General features: G+C 46.2%; 2 protein-coding genes across 4 annotated transcripts; both read right to left on the bottom strand.

Moving 5' to 3' along the window:
* Window positions 1-541: 541 nt before the first annotated feature.
* LOC306812933 (gasdermin-A3-like) lies at window positions 542-12,612 on the bottom strand. Of its 3 annotated transcripts, XM_079327852.1 has the most exons (10): window positions 12,525-12,612; window positions 4,013-4,277; window positions 3,662-3,857; window positions 3,278-3,443; window positions 3,114-3,207; window positions 2,673-2,726; window positions 2,275-2,429; window positions 1,942-2,092; window positions 1,216-1,289; window positions 545-1,075 (listed from the first exon to the last, which is right to left on the bottom strand). In XM_079327852.1, exons 2-10 carry the CDS (start codon window positions 4,230-4,232, stop codon window positions 842-844), a joined length of 1,344 nt encoding a protein of 447 aa, XP_079183978.1. In that variant the 5' UTR covers window positions 4,233-4,277; window positions 12,525-12,612; the 3' UTR covers window positions 545-841. The 3 variants fall into 3 exon arrangements, with proteins under 3 accessions (XP_079183979.1, XP_079183978.1, XP_079183980.1); XM_079327853.1 differs by lacking the exons at window positions 4,013-4,277; window positions 12,525-12,612 and adding an exon at window positions 11,174-11,482 and having other exon boundaries at window positions 542-1,075; XM_079327854.1 differs by lacking the exons at window positions 1,942-2,092; window positions 2,275-2,429; window positions 2,673-2,726; ... (3 more) ...; window positions 4,013-4,277; window positions 12,525-12,612 and adding exons at window positions 7,961-8,111; window positions 8,298-8,452; window positions 8,704-8,745; ... (2 more) ...; window positions 10,822-11,017; window positions 11,174-11,482 and having other exon boundaries at window positions 555-1,075.
* On the bottom strand, window positions 6,025-17,921 carry LOC306812932 (gasdermin-A3-like). Its single transcript, XM_079327851.1, has 8 exons — window positions 17,697-17,921; window positions 17,345-17,540; window positions 16,931-17,105; window positions 16,765-16,858; window positions 15,874-16,028; window positions 15,545-15,695; window positions 14,961-15,034; window positions 6,025-7,058 (listed from the first exon to the last, which is right to left on the bottom strand). The coding sequence occupies exons 1-8, from the start codon at window positions 17,914-17,916 to the stop codon at window positions 6,822-6,824; spliced, it is 1,302 nt and encodes a 433-aa protein (XP_079183977.1). The 5' UTR covers window positions 17,917-17,921; the 3' UTR covers window positions 6,025-6,821.
* Window positions 17,922-20,181: the final 2,260 nt, after the last annotated feature.

The following is a 20,181-nucleotide window of genomic DNA, read 5'->3' as shown; positions in this document are numbered from 1 at the left end:
TCTGAGGGGTCTTGTGCTGGGACCAGTTCGGGGGTCCCGTGTAGGGTCGTGTGAGGGGCCGCGCTGGGGCCGGGTCGGGGGTCCCGTGAAGGGTCCCTGTGAGGGGCTGGGAGCAGGGATTCTGTGAGGGGTCCCATGAGGGGCCGTACTGGGACCAGTTCGAGGATCCCGTGAGGAGCTGGGCCGGGACCGGGGATTCTGTGAGGGGTCCCATGAGGAGGCGGGCTGGAGGTTGGGAGTGGGGGTCCCATGAGGGGCCAGGGGTTCTATGGGGGGTTTGATCTGGGGCCAAAGGGTCCCATGATGGTTCCAGGTTGGGGTCGGGCTCCCACAGGTGAGCAGTGCTGCTCCTTCCTGCAATCACCCCTGGCCTCCAGGGACCCTCCCAGGGCCCCACAGCCTGAGGGACCCCCCATCTTCCCCCCAGGGCTAACTGTCTGTATTTTATGTACAGCATCCCAAGCTTGTCAGATGTGCTGTGGGACCAAAACCATACAAAATTAAGAAAGTGACTTTTGACAGCACCCAGTTGCATAGCAAGAAGTTTCTCTTTATTTATAAAGTGATAATGAGGGTATGGTAGCTCTAAAATGCTTCCTGTGTTCCTTGAGCATCTCAGGGATGATGGCAGTGTTGGGACCAGGAAGGTGTCAGTGAAACAAATCCACTTTGATATCCAACCTTTAATATCCATAATGAGTTTTCCTGCCTTAAATTTCCTTTTGCCAGACAAAGCAGCCTTGAGCATTAACAAGGATGATATTGGGAAAGAAAACTCTTTTGTCAGCAGAGATATCCCATGACATTGCAGAGGGTTTCCCTGGGCAGGGCCTGCTGGGTCCTACTTGGAGCCACTCAGGAGGTTGAGGGTGTACAGGGCAGCAAACAGAGCTGCCACAGACTCAAAGGGTTGATCCCTTGGGACAGCTGATCCATCTTGCTGGAGCTGCACTCCACTCAGCTGCACCAGTTCCATGGTTAACATCTGTTCCTCCTCGTGTGGGAAGGAGAGCAGCCTGGCATCCACATGGAAACTCTTCCCCTTGTCCAGGTCATGTTTCAGGAGGTTTTCAACCTTCAAAGCAACAACAGAAATAAAAACAAAATCAGGATGTCAATCAGTTGTCAAGTTGTGACATCACTAAGGTGATGTTGTTATAATTAACATAAGCCTGCATCCCCTTGAAAGGAGCCAAGTGTGATGTGTGTTCTCACCAGATTCAGCTGTTGGGACAGAATCCTCCTTTCCAAGGATTCCAGCAGCAGCCACAGCTGTTCGTCCATTAACTCTGCAGAAATAAACTGGGTTTGGATCCAAAACCTCCTGCCAAGGATAGTCGTGGGATGGGACAGGTAAAGAGGATGGGAGAGAGTGAAGGGGAGGGGAAGGGTGATCATTTCTTATAGGAAATGCTTGATTGGTCAAGGGTTGTTTGGATGTTATAATAGAAATGATTTTTGCAGCCTGATTGTGAGAGTGATCTGGGTGTAACTCACAGAATCATGGAATATGGAGTTGGAAGGGACCTACAAGGATAATTGAAGTCCAGTTGTCCAAACTCTCCTGGAGCTCTGTCAGCCTTGGGGCTGTGACCATTCCCTGGGGAGTGTGTTCAGTGCCTGAGCACCCTCTGGGATAAGAACCTTTCCCTGATATCCAAGCTAACCCTCCCAGACACAGCTCCAGCCATTTGCTTGGGTCTCAGGTCAGCAGAGCAGAGATTGGAGCTGGTCCTTGGGAAGAATCTGTGACTGCACTTTGAGGGAGGAGGGAGCCCTGGGTGGCTGTGGAGGGGATTTCTCTCCTCTCCCCTCCATGGGACATGGATGTTGATTCCACTTGAGAAGTATGAGGAGGAGTGAGAGAGGAAGGTAGGAGGGAATGGCAGGACTGGGAGTCATCCCTGCCTTAATTTCCCTTCTAAATTCCCAAATCCTCACCATGGAGAGCACCAAGGATGTAGGTGATTCCTTCTGCACACAGAAGGAGACCATCTTTTGGTAAATGCTGTAAGGTGTTGAACAGGTCTTTTAAGTCTGGGCTCTCAGTTTTCAGCTCATACCCATCATTTTGCTCAAGAATTTCTTCCATCTGTAACAAAAAGGGAAAGAAATATCAGCATCTGAGGGTAGAGGCTGCTGCTTTTCCAGTAAAGCAAGATGTGCTGAGTGAGGGACAGTTGTGGCACAGAACAGGTGATTTATGAGGCAAGAGGTGTCATCCTGGATGTGTCTGTATTTTTAAATTGTGGGAGTAAGAAAAGCTTCACTTACTGTCTGTGTGAGCTCTTGAAGGAGGTTTTTGTCTCTCATCACAGCTTTGATGGTGTTGAAGACAATGAGCAGCAGGTCAGGAGACAATTCAGGGAAATTTCTGCAGGAGTACTTAACTTCACTCATCACTGCTCCTAATTTTCCTTGTGAGGGACCTGCAAATCAAAAGGTGTCCTAATCTGTCACTTGAGTTCTAGGAGTTCATTAGCAGCTCTAAACCCAGAGTTTTAAAAGCTTGTATGAGTGTTTTTGAAGTGATCTAGCATTTGGGCAGTTGTGATGTCTCAGGGAAGAGGGAAATGCATCACTCCAGGTGATTTGTTTTCTGCTGTGAGATTCAATCTTACCCAAAGCAGCTAAAAGTTGTGCAAGTGAGAGCAGTAAAATACATTACTTACCATCAGCTATATATGCTGCTCTTCTCAGAGCTTCTACTGGGAAATAGTCCAGATCTGAAAGTGGATAAAAGGGCAGTTTTCTATACCAGCCTTCCCAGTGGTGTTGACCCACCCAGATTTCTCAATGACTCTTCTCAGTAGGAAAGGAAAAGAAACACCAAAACTCTGCTCTGTGTGCCATATATCAACAGGAGCTCAGCAGCACTAGAAATGTAGATCTGAGATTTCTTCTTTTCCCTTTTTTATAGAACTTCCAACCAAAGAGCATCTTTGACCTTGAGTAAATCTGACCTTTAAATAATTTCTGTTCCTTACACTACTTCCACCTCTTTCAAATAAGCTGGGAGTGGCTCAGGGGCCGAGTGATACTTCCTAAAACATTCTTCCTCTTGTGTACTGTTTCTGGAAAGGAGGAATTGCTCATTTCTGGAAGTTACTTACCCCATGCTCCATCTCTAATGAGTACTGGCGTGGTCCTGAAGGCCAGGGTGCAGCCCTTGGGTATGACTATGGTTTGTTTGTCCTCCCTGGTACCCTGGTGAAGGAAAACAACCAGTGAGAACACGTGGGTGCAGGTGTTGGGGAAGGAATGAGAGAAGCCAAACCTTTACACAGAATGTGGCATAAAATGTGGCTTTGAAGCTCCCATCTGCCTTGGTGGATTCCTTGTAGACAGTTTCCTCTGAGGCTTCGAGGATTTCGGTGATCACGTATAGATGGATGTTTGTTCTCTGTAGCTGTTGGATGAAGGAATGATCCATGTTGATTTCTCTAGAAGAAAAGAAAAGTTAGGAAGGGGTTAGAGCACCAGGAGCAGCTGAGGCAGATGGGGGGGGGGAATAAGAAGAGGAAACTCATTGGGAACCTTGACACTCCATTCCTTGTCTAACCAGGCCTTGTTAGGGGAAATTCATGCCCTGAAGTCTTCACTTTGATTTTAGGTTGGCATGGGCTGGAGAAAGCTGACTGGAGCATGTGTCATTCCTTACCTTTCTCTCCTCAGTGCCTCCAGTGATTCCAGGGAAATGCTCTTCTTCTGTGGCGTAATGGAAAACTCTTTGGACAAGGAGGCACCTCCTTGAAGATCTACACTTGCAGGATCACGTGAAATGCTGAGGCGTCCATCAGCTTGGTCTTTGCTGGCTTTTGTGATAGTAATTTGGCTGGAATCTGGATGGAGGAACACTGAAATAATTCCATAAATTATCTTAAACAGGATTATACAGAGTCAGCACAGTAAGTATATATACATAGGAAAGCTGGTACTGTTTAACAACAAATGGTTCAAAAGTATTATCTATGGTATTTCATAAATTCATATTGATAAATTTGGGCTTTACCTGTGCTTTCACCATCTTCTCCAGGCAGCAGCACATCATGCAGTGTGAACCCTGTTGGCTGGTAGTAGGGAGCTGGGTGGAATATGGTTTTTGGTTTTCTCTTTCTTTTCAGTAGACAGAGGGGCCTGAAGTGCTCATTGTATGCAATGCTCTCGACAGGGATCAATTCTTTGTATGGATCCATTTGATTTACGATGAATTTGGTGACTTTTTTAAACATTCTGCTGTGGCTGAGGTTTTGAAGCAAAGCCAAGTGGATTTGTGCCTTGAGAAAGAGGCAACACAAAGTATGACAAGTTACTTGACATAACAGGAGAACATTGTAACTAAGAGTGACTTTAAGATTGTGAGGTAATGACTCAAAATGCCCCTCACAGTCCGAGGGCAGAAGTTTCACACAGCTGTCACAGAGAGTGTTTGGAGAGGAAGTAGCAGGAGCTGTAGTTTGTTTGTCCTCGTTCTGCTTTCCTGGTGAACCCCAGTTATGGTGCAAAGAGAGCAAAGCTGACACAATCTGAGGATGATGATTTTAGGGGCAAATGTGCCCCAAAACAGAGAGAAATCAGCCAAGCCAAGCCTCATTTGGCAGACCCTTTTGGTTTGCAGGACAGAGCTGGTGTTTGAAGACTGGAAAGCAATTGCTGTTTGTTTTCTGACACAGTTTGTTTTTATCAAATGTTTCGGTTTTGTTTTTCTGGTGTTTTACGAACTAGAGCTGGAGAGAGAAATTGGACAGTCCTGACTGGTTTTGGGAAACTGTTTTTTCCTGGTGGGAAGGGACCTTAAGGATCATCCCATTGCCCTCCATGCTGTGGTCAGGTACAGCTTCCAGTCACCCAGGTTACTGCAAGCCCTGTACAACTGGTTTATTGACACTTCTCTGGACAACCTGTTCTGGGACCTCAGTGTTATCAGAGAGAGCATTTCTTCCCCAAATCCCATCTAGCCCTGCCCTCTTTGAGTTTAAACCATTCCAAAGACAAATAGGCTTTTTCAAGAGGAGAAGAAAATCTGCACAAGAGCGCTTAACAGAGAGCTCCCACCCACCCTCTCCCATTCCCAAAGCTCTGGGATAATGAACTTGCCTGTTTGTGGCACGCTGGGTGTGCAGAAAAACCACGGAGCTGCTGAGGTGATGTGGGGTCTGGAGAGCAGCAGCACTGGGACAAGTTCTCTGGCTTCCCTGCTGCTCAGAGGTGTGGGAGTGTTTGTGAAATACAGGAGCTTCCCCAGAAACGCACAGCAAGGATAAATGGATTTCTCTTACCTTGCTGACAGTAGGCTCCCCGAAGCAACACCTGGGCAGGGGCAGTGTTAGACCTGGTCCTTGCTGGAAGATCTCTGCCTGTTGCAAGCAGCCTTTCAGGAGCTGTTCCCAGCAGTGAGGTCACTTCAGCATGTTTACATCCTCATTACCAGTCTTCCACTCCCACAAATTTGCTGTTTCTTGTGTAGCACTTCCTTTTTAGTCATTGAGCAAAGTCTGTTACAGGGCTGTGGGTAACTGGGACTCCTACAGATGTAGGACCTGTAAGTCCATTGCTGGAAGTCTCCCAGACCAGACAGGACTGCAAGGTGTCCCTGTCCCTGGCAGCAGGTGGGAGTGGATGGGCTTTAAGTCTTTTCAACCCAAACCCATCATTGCATGATTCAACTTTATAGAGCCAGGTAACACTGCTGTTCTTTGACAGCTGGAGAAATGGACTCAGGAGGGGATATTGGTAAGAAATTCCTCTCTGTGAGACTGGCCAGGCTTTGGCACTGGTAGTCCAGAGAAGCTAGAAGTGTCCAAGGGCAGGTTGGATGGAGCTTGGATCAACCAGGGATAGTGGAAGGTGTCCCTGCCCATGGCAGGGGCTGGAAGTGGATGAGTCTTAAGGTGCTTCCATCCCGAGCCATTCCATGTTTCCTGGATTCATTGCCATACTTGTATGACATCAAAAGTCCTCCATGTGAAGATTCCAGGAGGCAAGGGCATGTTTTGACCTGAATTCTTAGCTTTTATTACTTTTTTCTCTTAGAATAGTGTACAAAGGATTAATCAAAACATTCACACTTTATTTTAGAAAATTTTCTATATGAGACTGCTGTGTCCACATCAAGGGGTTTTATTTCTGCTTCAGTCCTGAGGTTGTCAGATGTGCCATGGGACAGAAAAGACGCAAAATTTAAAAATTGCCTTTGAGGACACCCAATTGCATAGCAAGAAGCTGCTCTTTATTTATAAAGTGAAAATGAGAGTATTTGTAGTGTTGCTCTGAAGTGTTCCTTGTGTCCCTCAAGCAACTCAGGGAGATGGGAGCAGGGAGGTGTCAGTGAAACCTCTGGGATTTCCCCACCTTCCTGCCACCAGCAGTCCCTGCTGAAGCAGAGAGGAACCAGGGTAAGTGAATCACTGCTCATGTTTTCCTTTGGCTTTTGTTTCCTTTGCATTTCCCCTTTTCCTTTGCATTTCTCTGCCCTTCCCATTCCCTTTCCCCTTTCCTTTCCCATTTATTGATTGCAGAAGCAGCAGCAGCATTTTGAGGGCAGCAGGATTACATGAGGCACTGGTGGCAGGCCTGAGATTCTTTGAGCTTGTGGATTTTCCTGTTGCATCTCAGTATTCTTGGGAGACAGACAGACAAATCCTCTTTGATATCCAGCCTATCATAGCATCAATAACTAATTTTCCAGCCTTAAATTTCCTTTTCCCAGCCAAAACAGCCCTGAGCATTAACAAGGATGATATTGGGAGAGAAACCTGGTTGGTCAGCAGAGATTTCCCAATGCTTTACAGAGGGTTTCCCTGGGCAGGGCCTGCTGGGTCCTACTTGGGGCCACTCATGAGGTTGAGGGTGTACAGGGCAGCAAACAGAGCTGCCACAGACTCAAAGGGTTGATCCCTTGGGACAGCTGATCCATCTTGCTGGAGCTGCACTCCACTCAGCTGCACCAGTTCCATGGTTAACATCTGTTCCTCCTCGTGTGGGAAGGAGAGCAGCCTGGCATCCACATGGAAATTACACATCTTATCCTCCAGGTCATGTTTCAGTAGCTCTGCAACCTTTAAACAATAAAAAAAAGCAAAACCATTATAATATAAGTTGTGAGGTTGTGACATCACTATGGTGATGTTGCTAGAATTAAAATAGTTTGTGCCTCCTTGAAAGGAGCCAAGTGTGATGTGTGTTCTCACCAGTTTCAGCTGTTGGAACTGAATATTCCTCTCCAAGGATTCCAGCAGCAGCAGCACCTGTTCATCCATTAACTCTGCAGAAATAAACTGGGTTTGGATCCAAAACCTCACACCAATGTTGGTAATGGGATGGGACTGGTGAGCAGGATGGGAGAGAGTAAAGAGGAGGAGAAGGGTGATCATTTCTTATAGGAAATGCTTGTTTGGTCAAGGGTTGTTTGGATGTTGTAATGGAATGATTTGTGCAGCCTGTGAGAGTGATCTGGCTGTAACTCACAGAATCATGGAATATGGAGTTGGAAGGGACCTACAAGGATAATTGGAGTCCAGCTCCTGTCCTTGCACAGGACAACCCCAACAATCCCACTGTGTGCCTGAGACAGTTGTCCAAACATTCCTGGAGCTCTGTCATCCTTGGGGTTGTGACCATTCCCTGGGGAGTGTGTTCAGTGCCTGAGCACCCTCTGGGATAAGAACCTTTCCCTGATATCCAAGCTAACCCTCCCAGACACAGCTCCAGCCATTTGCTTGGGTCCTGTCTCAGGTCAGCAGAGCAGTTGGATATTGGGAAGAATCTGTGACTGCACTTTGAGGGAGGAGGGAGCCCTGGGTGGGTGTGGAGGGGATTTCTCTCCTCTCCCCTCAATGGGACATGGATGTTGATTCCACTTGAGAAGTATGAGGAGGAGTGAGAGAGGAAGGTAGGAGGGAATGGCAGGACTGGAAGTCATCCCTGTCTTGATTTCCCTTCTAAATTCCCAAATCCTCACCATGGAGAGCATCAAGGTTGTAGGTGATTCCATGTGCAAACAGGAGGAGACCATCTTTTGGTAAATGCTGTAAGGTGTTGAACAGGTCTTTTAAGTCTGGGCTCTCAGTTTTCAGCTCATACCCATCATTTTGCTCAAGAATTTCTTCCATCTGTAACAATAAGAGAAAGAAATGTCAGCATCTGAGGGCAGAGCATGCAGCTTTTCTAGTACAAGCAATGTGCTGAGTGAGGGAATTTTGGATGGACAGTTTTGGCACAAAAGTGGTTGGGTAAGGAATGTGATTATGGATGTGTCTCTATTTATAAATCATGGCAGTAAGAAAAGCTTCACTTACTTTCTGCCTGAGCTCTTGAAGAAGGTTCTTGTCTCTCATCACAGCTTTGATGGTGTTGAAGACAATGAGCAGGACGTCAGGAGCCAACTTGTAGAAAATTTCACAGCGGTATTCCACTTCATGCATCACTTCTCCTAATTTTCCCGTTAATTCATCTGTAAACCAGAACGACACCAATTCTGTCAAGTGAGTTCTAGGAGTTCATTAGCACCTTTAAACCCAGAGACTGAAACATTTGTATGAGTGTTTTTGAAATGATATGGAAATTTGGACAGTTGTGATGTCTCAGAGTAGAGGCAAATGACCCCAGGTGATTTTTTTTTTTTTAATGCTGAGAGATTCCATCTTACCAAAGCAGGTAAAAGTTGTGTAAGTGAAAGCTCTAAAATACATCACGTATAATCACCTCCTATTGTTTCCAACTTCGTTCGTGGCAAATAACCCACCTCTGAAAGAGAATAAAAATGACAGTTTAGGGTTTTATATACCAGCCTTCCCAGTGGTGCTCTCACTTTTCTCCTCATCTCCTTACTTTTGAAAAAGGAAAGAAAGAGCAAAGAGGAAAAAAAGAGAAAAGAAAGACACCAAACTCTCCTCTGTGTCCTTTATGAATGGGAATTCTGCAGCTCCTGACACACAGATCTGAGTCTTCCTTCTTTCCATTTTCTACTGACCCCTCCTCAAAGAGCATCTTTCCCCTCTAGCTCTTTGACCTTGCATGGGTTATCTGATCTCTCCCAGTCGATTTCTGTCCCTCACATTTTCTCATCTCCTTGTACACCAGCCGAGGGCAGAGTAGGGTTGAGTGATACTTCCTAAAATGTTATTAATCTTCTACACTGTTTCTGGAAAGGAGGAATTGGTCATTTCTGGAAGTTGCTTACCCCATTCTCCATCTCTAATGAGTACTGGGATGGTCCTGAAGGCCAGGGTGCAGCCCTTGGGTATGACTATGTCTTGGTTGTTCTCTCTGTTGCCCTGGTGAAGGAAAACAACCAGTGAGAACAGGTGGGTGCAGGTGTTGGGGAAGGAATAAGGGAAAAGCCAAACCTTTGCAGAGAATGTGGCATAAAATGTGGCCTTGAAGCCCCCATCTGCCTTGGTGGATTCCTTGTAGACAGTTTCCTCTGAGGCTTCAAGGATTTCGGTGACCACGTATAGATCGATGTCTGTTCTCTGCAGTTGCCGGATGAAGGAATGATTCATGTTCATTCCCCTAAAAGAGAAAAAGTGTAGGAAGGTTTGGAACACCAGGAGCAGCTGAGGCAGCAGGGGGAATGTGTTGGTTTTCCATGGCCTGGTTTGTGGTAGCAGGGCTCCACAGTGGTGGCTTCTGTGAGAAGCTGCCAGAAGCTTCCACCATGTCTGGCAGAGCCCATCCCTGATGGCTCTGAAGATGGACATGCTGCTGGCCATGCCTGGGCCAATTAAACATGTTGGTAACACCTCTGTGATACCACGCTTAAGAAGAAAATCAAAAGAAGTTGGGATGCAGTTTTTTCCGCACCAGAGAAGAGGAGGAGGTGAGAACATGTGAAGGAGACAACATGGAGACAGCAAGGTCAGTGGAGGAGGAGGGGCAGGAGGAGCTCCAGCACCAGAGGTGAGATTCCTCTGCAGGCTGTGGTGAATGCCACAGTGAAGCAGCTGTGCCCCTGCAGCTCATGGAGATCCATGAGGATGCAGAGATCCACCCACAGCCCCTGGGAGAGGTGTCCATGCCAGAGCAGGTGGATGCCTGGAGGAGGCTGTGATGCAGAGGGAGAGCCAGGGGAGAGAGGGGGCCCCTGCTCCCAAGCTGGAACAGCCTCTCCTTGGAGCACTGCAGCCCATGGTAGTGTGAAGGACTCCACCACTTGGAGGACTGGGAATGTGACCCACCCCACAGCAGTTCTGGCAGGAGTGCTGCTCGTGAGATTTGGCACTACACTGGAGAAGTTCATGGGAAGGGCCCCCCACAGCTTAGCAGGGGAAGGGAGTCCTCTCCCTGAGCAGCAGCAGAAAACCTCAGGTGACAATGTGACCAAAACCCCCATGCCCATTACCTGGCACTGGTGGAGATAGGGGAAGAGGGACTGGGTGACAAAAAGGTGTTTTTAAAGCCTTAATTCATTTCTCATTATACTCCTCTGCTTTTGTTAGTAATAAGCTCCATTTGTAGCTCTAAGCTGAGCCTGGTTTGCCCTTTGAGTATTTACTCAAGGCCCTTATCTCAACTCATGAGCCCTTCATATAATTTTTCCCTGTCTTCTGACCAGCTGTAGCAGGTTGGAGAGACTGAGGAACTTTTATCAGTGCCTGGCATTTGGCCAGGGTCAAACCACAACCAGGAGGAACCTGTAGAAAAGGAGGGTCTGGGTTGAACTTTTCATTCCATTCCTTGTCTAACCTGACCTAATTAGGGAAAATTCAGGCCGTAAGGCCTCAATCTTGGTTTTTGGCTGTTGAAAACCCATTGCTAACTGGGTGCTGGATGCTGGAGGAGGCACACTGGAGCATGTGTGCTCCCTTTGTCATTCCTTACCTTTCTTTTGTCAGTGCCTCCAGTGACTGCAGTGAAATGCTTCTCTTCTGTGGCTTGACAGAAAATGCCTTGGACAAGGAAGCACCTCCTTGCAGATCTGCACTTGTGGAGTCAAATGAAATGCTGAGACCTCCATCAACTTGGTCTGTGGTGGCTTTTCTGAGATGAAATAGGCTGGAAACTTGCAGGAGTGACTCTGAAATAATTGCATGTGTAATCTTAAGCAGGATTACACAGAGTCAGCACAGTAAGTTTATCACACGTAGGAAAGCTGGTACTGTTTAGCAACAAATGGTTCAAAAATATTATCCGTGGTATTTCATAAATTCATATTGATAAATTTGGGCTTTACCTATGCTTTTACCATCTTCTCCAGGCAGCAGCACATCTTGAAGTGTGAACCCTGTCCTCTGGTAGTAGGGAGCTGGGTGGAATATGGTTTTTGATTTTCTCTTTTTTTTCAGTAGACAGAGGGGCCTGAAGTGCTCATTGTCTGCGATGCTCTCAACAGGGACCAGGTCCTTGCTTGGATCCATTTCATTTGCTATGATTTTGGTGAGTTTTTTAAACATTCTGCTGTGACTGAGGTTTTGTAGGAAAGCCAAGTGGATTTGTCCCTTGGGAAAGAGGCAACATAACTTAAGCCATATTGCTTGAAACAAAAGCATCAGAGAATTAACTAAGTTTTCAAAGACATTTGAATTCATCTACTCCAACCTATTACCTAACCACTTCCTCATCAAATAAACCATGGTGCTGAGTGCCACGTTTTGTCTTTTTTCAAACATGCACTGGATGGATTACTGCACCACCTTTCTGGGCAGACAATTCCAGTGAGCCCTTTCATGGAATAATTTTTTCCTGATGTCTATATTAAATCTTCCCTTGCAAAGCTTAAGCTAGATGTTGTAACAAAGTGTTACTTTAATTATTAAGAAGTCTTCAAAATAATGATCAATATTACCCCGGGACACAAGATTCACAGGGTTCTTACAGGAGTGTTTGGAGAGGAATCAGCAGGGGCTGTGGATTGCTTGGCTGTATCCTTCTTTGCTGGTGACCTCCAGTTCTGTTGCAGAGAGGACACATCTGGAACACTCTGAGAATGCAGATTTTTGGGGCAAATGTGCCACAATATTAAGGGAAATCAGCCCAGTCCAGCTCTTTGGGCAGACCCTATTGGTCTGCACGGGAGAGCTGGTGTTTGAGGGTCAGAAAGAAATCCTTGTTTGTTTTCTGACCAAGCTGTTTTTAGCAAAAATTTCAGTTTCATTTTTCTGGTGTTTTACCAGGATGGAGTTGGCAAGGGAAATTGAGCAATCCAGAATAGTTTGGGTGGGAAGGGACCATAAAGCTCATCCCATTCCTGTCCTTAACATGGTCAGGGACACCTTCCACTGTCCCAGGTTGCTCCAAGCCCCATCCAGCCTGGCCTTGGACACTGCCAGGGATGGGGGCCAGCTGGTGGCAATGCCTGAGCACCCTCACACAGGAATTTCTTCCCAATATCCCATCTAACCCTACATTGATTCCATTTGAATCATTCCAAAGACAAACAGCTTAATGTGCTCAATATTATTAGCATTTCCTGGTTCTTTCCCTTGGAATTTCACAAGAAGAGAGGAAAACTAAACAAGAGCAGTGAAAGAGAGAGCTCCCACCAACCCTCTCCCCTACCCAAAGCTCTGGGATAATGCACTTGCCTGTTTGTGGGGTGGTGGGTGTGCAGAGCAGACCACGGGGCTGCTGAGGTGATGTGGCTTCTGGAGAGCAGCAGGACTGGGAGAAGTTCTCTGGGTCTCTACCAAAGGGGTGGAAATGTTTGCTAAGTATGGGAGTGGTGAGTTGCACAAGAGGCTGGCACACACATAAACCCAGATCATGGAGTAATTTGGTTTCTCTTATCTTGCTGACAATAGGCTCCCCAAAGCAACACCTGGTCAGGAGCAGCATTGTATCCAATCACTGCTGGCAGATCTCTGTCTAGTTACACCAGGTTTATTCTTGCCCAGAATTATTCTCAGTTTTTTTTATTTACCATCCTCCTCCCCAGTGTTCAGTTATCTCCAAACAGCCGTTAGTTATGTAACACTTCCTTGAGCAGAGTTGATTATATGGACTTTGGATAAAGCAAAATTCTGCAGATGTAGGAGATGTAAGTCCATTGCTGGAAGTCTCCCAGACCAGACTGGACAGAAACATGTTCCTGCCTCTGGTAGCAGGTGGGAGTGAATGTGCTTTAAGTCTCTTCAACCCAAACCTTTCTATCGTTGCAGCATTCAAGTTTATAGAGCCAGGTAATGTTGCTCCTTTTTACAAATGGAGAAATGGACTTGGCAGGGGATATTGGCAAGAAATTCCTCCCAGTGAGGCTGGTCAGGCCCTGGCACAGGTTACCCAGAGGGAGATGGAAGGTGTCCCTGGCTAAGGCAGAGGCAGGAATGGATGAGCCTTAAGGTGCCTTCAAGCACAAGGCATTCCATGTTTCCTGTAGTCATTGCCACACTTGTATAACAGCAAAAGTCATCATTGTGAAGAGTCCACGAGGCAATTTAATCTGAATACTTCACTTCTATTAACTTCTGGAATGTGTTGCTGGGACTAGTGGATAATCTGAACAGCTGCAGATGTAAAGGAAGAAGTCCCCCCACCCTCCCCAGATTCTGGTGGTGATCTGGGTCTCCTTATGGTTTGGGTGTGACAAGCCATAGCATCTAATTGTTGCTACCTTAGTGTCTTTCACTGCTGTGTAGGATTTATTGGTACTGGAATTCAGCTGACAGAAAGGATATAAAAAGCTTTGTAGGATATACCACCAACTGCTAGCAGTCATGGAATCATAATTTTTTTTTTTTTTGTAGACCTGGGAGAAAACTAAATGCTCTTAGAGAAATGCCTTTTCTCAACGTGTGACCTCTTGAGCAGCCTGAGTTGTGTGGACGTTTGAAAGCGATCTCAGTGGAGCTATGAACATCTAAGGCAGCCATTCATTGAGTGCATAGAAAAAGGTTTGAGTTAGTCAATAATTATTTTCCATCCTATCTCATTGTATGCATGAAGTGGGGGTGGAAGTTACTAAGTGACCTTATTTCTGGTACAGCTTCAATCCTGACTTTGTCAGATGTGCCATGGGACTCACAAAACACACAAAATTAAAAAATTGTCTTTGAAAACACCCAATTGCTTAGCAAGAAGCTGCTCTTTATTTATAAAGTGAAAATGAGAGTATTTGTAGTGTTGCTCTGAAGTGTTCCCTGTGTCCCTCAAGCAACTCAGGGAGATGGGAGCAGGGAGGTGTCAGTGAAACCTCTGGGATTTCCCCACCTTCCTGCCACCAGCAGTCCCTGCTGAAGCAGAGAGGAACCAGGGTAAGTGAATCACTGCTCATGTTTTCCTTTGGCTTTTCTTGCCTTTGCATTTCCCTATCCTTCTCATTCCCTTTCCCCTTTCCTTTCCCATTTATTGATTGCAGAAGCAGCAGCAGCATTTTGAGGGCAGCAGGATTACATGATTCTTTGATTACTGGGATTCTTTGAGCTTGTGGATTTTCCTGTTGTACCTCAGTATTCTTGGGAGACAGGGAGAAATCCACTTTGATATCCAGCCTATCATAGCATCAATAACTAATTTTCCAGCCTTAAATTTGCTTTTCCCAGCCAAAGCAGCCCTGAGCATTAACAAGGGTGACAATGGAAGAGAAACCTTGTTGGTCAGCAGAGATTTCCCAATGCTTTACAGAGGGTTTCCCTGGGCAGGGCCTGCTGGGTCCTACTTGGGGCCACTCATGAGGTTGAGGGTGTACAGGGCAGCAAACAGAGCTGCCACAGACTCAAAGGGTTGATCCCTTGGGACAGCTGATCCATCTTGCTGGAGCTGCACTCCACTCAGCTGCACCAGTTCCATGGTTAACATCTGTTCCTCCTCGTGTGGGAAGGAGAGCAGCCTGGCATCCACATGGAAACTCTTCCCCATATCCAGGTCATGTTTCAGGAGGTTTTCAACCTTCAAAGCAACAACAGAAATAAAAACAAAATCAGGATGTAAATCAGTTGTCAAGTTGTGACATCACTAAGGTGATGTTGCTAGAATTATAATAGTCTGGCCCCCTTGAAGGAGCCAAGTGTGATGTGTGTTCTCACCAGTTTCAGCTGTTGGGACAGAATCTTCCTTTCCAAGGATTCCAGAAGCAGCCACAGCTGTTCATCCATTAACTCTGCAGAAATAAACTAGGTTTGGATCCAAAACCTCACACCAAGGTTAGTGGTGGGATGGGACTGTTGAGCAGGATGGGAGAGAATAAAGAGGAGGGGAAGGGTGATCATATCTCGTGTAAAGTGCCCATTTACTTGGACATTCTTTGGATGCTTCAATAGAAATGATTTGTGCAGCCTGACTGTGAGAGTGATCTGGCTGTAACTCACAGAATCATGGAATATGGAGTTGGAAGGGACCTACAAGGATAATTGGAGTCCAGCTCCTGTCCTTGCACAGGACAACCCCAACAATCCCACTGTGTGCCTGAGACAGTTGTCCAAACATTCCTGGAGCTCTGTCAGCCTTGGGGCTGTGACCATTCCCTGGGGAGTGTGTTCAGTGCCCGAGCACCCTCTGGGCTCTATATTCCACTTGAGGAAGAGGAGGTGTGAGAGAGGAAGTTAGGAGGGAATGGTAGGACTGGGAGTCATCCCTGACTTGATTTCCCTCTTAAATTCCAAAGTCTCACCATACAAAGCGTCAAGGACATAAGTGATTCCTTCTGCCAGCTGAAGTAGACAATCTCTTGGAGAATGCTGTAAGGTGCTGAACAGGTCTTTTAAGTCTGGGCTCTCAGTTTTCAGCTCATACCCATCATTTTGCTCAAGAATTTCATCCATCTGTGGGAACAAGGGAAAGTAATGTCAGGATCTGAGGGCAGAGGCTACAGCTTGTCCTGTACATTGAGATGTGCTAAGTGAGGGAATTTTGGATGGACAGTTGACTCATGAAGCAAGAAGCGTGGTCCTGGATGTGTCTGTACTTATAAATTATGTCAGCAAGAAAAACTTCACTTACTTTCTGGCCGAGCTCTTGAAAGAGAGTTTGGTCTCTCATCACAGCTTTGATGGTGTTGAAGATAATGAGCAGCTGGTCAGAAGTCAAATCAGGGAAAATTCGGCAGAAGTATTTAACTTCGCTCATCACTGCTCCTAATTTTCCTTGTGAGGGATCTGCAAATCAAAAGGTGTCCTAGTATGTCACTTGAGTTCCAGGAGTTCATTAGCAGCTCTAAACCCAGAGACTGAAACACTTGTATGAGTGTTTTTGAACTGATCTGAAGTTTGGGCAGTTGTGATGTCTCAGAGAAGAGGCAAATCACTAGAGGTGATTTGTTTTGTGCTGGGAGATTCCATCTTACCAAAGCAGCTAAAATTGTGCAAGTGAAAGCTCTGAAATACATTGCTTATGATCACCTTCTACAGTTTCCATCGACAAGGGTTCTTTTGTGGAATGATCCACATCTGAAAGAGAATAAAAAGGACAATTTAGGGTGTTGTATGCTAGCCCCCCCAGTGGTGGTCACCCACCCTCTTTTCTCCTTGTCTCTTTTCTTCTGGAAAAAGAAAAGAAAGAGCAAAGAGGAAAAAAAGAGAAAAGAAAGACACCAAACCCTCCTCTCTGCGCCCTTTATAAATGGGAATTCTGCAGCTCCTGAAATACAGATATGAGGCTTCCTTCTTTTGTTTCTCTACTGACCCCTCCTCAAAGAGCATCTTTCCCCTCTAGCTCTTTGACCTTGCATGGGTTATCTGATCTCTCCCAGTCGATTTCTGTCCCTCACATTTTCTCATCTCCTTGTACACCAGCTGAGGGCAGAGTAGGGTTGAGTGATACTTCCTAAAATATTCTTCCTCTTCTGCACTGTTTCTGGAAAGGAGGAATTGCTCATTTCTGGAAGTTACTTACGCCATTCTCCATCTCTAATGAGTACTGGGATGGTCCTGAAGGCCAGGGTACAGCCCTTGGGTATGACTATGCGTTGGTTGTTCTCTCTGTTGCCCTGGTGAAGGAAAACAACCAGTGAGAACATGTGGGTGCAGGTGTTGGGGAAGGAAGGGGGGGAAAGCCAAACCTTTGCAGAGAATGTGGCACAAAATGTGGCTTTGCAGCCCCCATCTGCCTTGGTGGATTCCTCGTAGACAGTTTCCTCTGAGGCTTCGAGGATTTCGGTGACCACATATAGCTTGACGTATTTTCTCCGTACTTGTCGCAGTTGTTGGATGAAAGAATGATCGGTGTTTATTTTCCTAAAAGAGAAAAGGCTTAGGAAAGGTTTGGAGCACCAGAAGCAGCTGAGGCAGCAGGGGGCTAAGCCTGCAGAACAGGAGGCTCACTCCATTCCTTGTCTAACCTGGACTAGTTAGAGAGAGGTCATGCCCTAAGGTCTTAATCTTGGGTTTTGGCTGTTGAAAACTCATTGTTAATCTGGTGCTGAAGGCAGGAGGAGGCAGACTGGAGCATGTGTGCTCCCTTTGTCATTCCTTACCTTTCTTTTGTCAGTGCCTCCAGTGACTGCAGTGAAATGCTCCTCTTCTGTGGCTTGACAGAAAATGCCTTGGACGAGGAAGCACCTCCTTGCAGATCTGCACTTGCGGAGTCAAACGAAATGCTGAGACCTCCATCAACTTGGTCTCTGGTGGCTTTTGTGAGAGTAAATTGGCCAGAATCTTGCAGGAGTGACTCTGAAATAATTGCATGTGTAATCTTAAGCAGGATTACACAGACTCAGCACAGTAAGTATATCACACATAGGAAAGCTGGTACTGTTTAGGACCAAATGGTTCCCAAATATTATCTGTGGTATTTCATAAATTCATATTGATAAATTTGGGCTTTACCTATGCTTTTACCATCTTCTCCAGGCAGCAGCACATCTTCCAGTGTGAACCTTGTTGGCTGGTAGTAGGGAGCTGGGTGGAATATGGTTTTTAATTTTCTCTTTTTTTTCAGTAGACAGAGGGGCCTGAAGTGCTCATTGTCAGTGACGCTGTCAACAGGGACAAATTCTTCTCTTGGATTCATTTGTTTTACAATTCCTTTGGTGAGTTTTTTAAACATTCTGCTGTGACTGAGGTTTTGAAGCAAAGCCAAGTGGATTTGTGCCTTGGAAAAGAGACAACACAAACTATGGCAAATTACTTGACATAACAACATAGAATCACAGAATGAACTAGGTTGGAAAAGGCCTTTGAGGTCACCTATTCCAACCTATGACCTAACACTTCCTCATGACTTGAATCATGGTGCTGAGTGCTATGTCCTATCTTTTTTAAAACACATCCAGGGATGATTACTCCAGCACCTCTCTGGTGGTAGAGATGATTCCAGTGACCAATTAATTCTTCAGTGAAGAACTTTTTCCTGATTTCTATGTTAAACTTCCTCTTGCGCAGCTTAAGTACAGTGTTGTAACAAAGTGTTGCTTTAATTATTAGGAAGTCTTCAAAATAATTGTCAATATTACCCCAGTACACAAGATTCACAGGGGTGTTACAGAAGCATTTGGAAAAGAAGCAGCAGGGGCTGGGGGTTGCTTGGCTGCCTCCTCCTTTGCTGGTGACATCCAGTTATGTTACAGAAAGAGCACAGGTAGCACACTCTGAAGATGTAGATTTTAGAGGCAAATGTGCCACAATATTAAGGGAAATCAGCCCAGTCCAGCTCCCTGGGCAGACCCTGTTGGTCTGCAGGGCAGAGCTGGTGTTTGAGGGTCAGAAAGAAATCCTTGTTTGTTTTCTGACCAAGCTTGTTTTTAGCAAAAATTTCAGTTTCGCTTTTCTGGTGTTTTATGGGATGAAGATGGGGGAAGGAAATTGAGCAATCCAGAATGGTTTGGGTGGGAAGGGACCATAAAGCTCATCCCATTCCTGTCCCTAACATGGTCAGGGACACTTTGCACTGTCCCAGGTTGCTCCGAGCCCCATCCAGCCTGGCCTTGGACACTGCCAGGGATGGGGGCCAGCTGGTGGCAATGCCTGAGCACCCTCACACAGGAATTTCTTCCCAATATCCCATCTAACCCTACATTCATTCCATTTGAATCATTCCAAAGACAAACAGCTTAGTGGGCTCAATGTTAGTAGCATTTCCTGGTTCTTTCCCTTGGAATTCCACAAGAAGAGAGGAAAACTAAACAAGAGCAGTGAAAGAGAGAGCTCCCACCAACCCTCTCCCCTACCCAAAGCTCTGGGATAATGCACTTGCCTGTTTGTGGGGTGGTGGGTGTGCAGAGCAGACCACGGGGCTGCTGAGGTGATGTGGCTTCTGGAGAGCAGCAGCACTGGGAGAAGTTGCGATCTGAAGCTTCTTTCCGCCTAACTCCGGTTAGTAGAAGGAAGCTCAAAGCCTTGCAGGAAGGAGGTAAAAGAAACAAAAGAGGCTCCTTCTCCCAGGAGTGTTCACAGCTTTATTCAGGATGTGGTGCTGGGAGAAAGAGGAAGTGGAAATGACCGGATCTTGGATTTTAAACCCCCCGCTAGGGGCCGAGTAAAATCAGAGTCTATCCATTCAGGTCAGGGAGGAGGGAAAAGGACTAAACCATAATACAGGTACAGGGGAAGTCAGGGAGATACCATTCTTAATGCTACACACATCAGTATATGAAATGCAACAGACTGGGAGAAGTTCTCTGGGTCTCTACCAAAGGGGTGGAAATGTTTGCTAAGTATGGGAGTGGTGAGTTGCACAAGAAGCTGGCACACACATAAACCCAGATCATGGAGTAATTTGGTTTCTCTTATCTTGCTGACAATAGGCTCCCCAAAGCAACACCTGGTCAGGAGCAGCATTGTATCCAATCACTGCTGGCAGATCTCTGTCTAGTTACACCAGGTTTATTATTGCCTAGAATTATTCTCAGTTTTTTTTATTTACCATCCTCCTCCCCAGTGTTCAGTTATCTCCAAACAGCCGTTAGTTATGTAACTCTTCCTTGAGCAGAGTTGATTATATGGACTTTGGATAAAGCAAAATTCTGCAGATGTAGGAGATGTAAGTCCATTGCTGGAAGTCTCCCAGTCCAGACTGGACAGAAACATGTTCCTGCCTCTGGTAGCAGGTGGGAGTGAATGTGCTTTAAGTCTCTTCAACCCAAACCTTTCTATCATTGCAGCATTCAAGTTTATAGAGCCAGGTAATGTTGCTCCTTTTTACAAATGGAGAAATGGACTTGGCAGGGGATGTTGGCAAGAAATTCCTCCCAGTGAGGCTGGTCAGGCCCTGGCACAGGTTACCCAGAGGGAGATGGAAGGTGTCCCTGGCTAAGGCAGAGGCAGGAATGGATGAGCTGTAAGGTGCCTTTCACCACAAGGCATTCCATGTTTC

The sequence above is a fragment of the Erithacus rubecula genome, assembly GCF_903797595.1.
Source record: "Erithacus rubecula genome assembly, chromosome: 27".
Lineage (NCBI taxonomy): Eukaryota > Metazoa > Chordata > Aves > Passeriformes > Muscicapidae > Erithacus > Erithacus rubecula.
The sequence above is the reverse complement of the archived record's forward strand: the minus strand, read 5'-3'. Positions and strand labels throughout refer to the sequence as shown.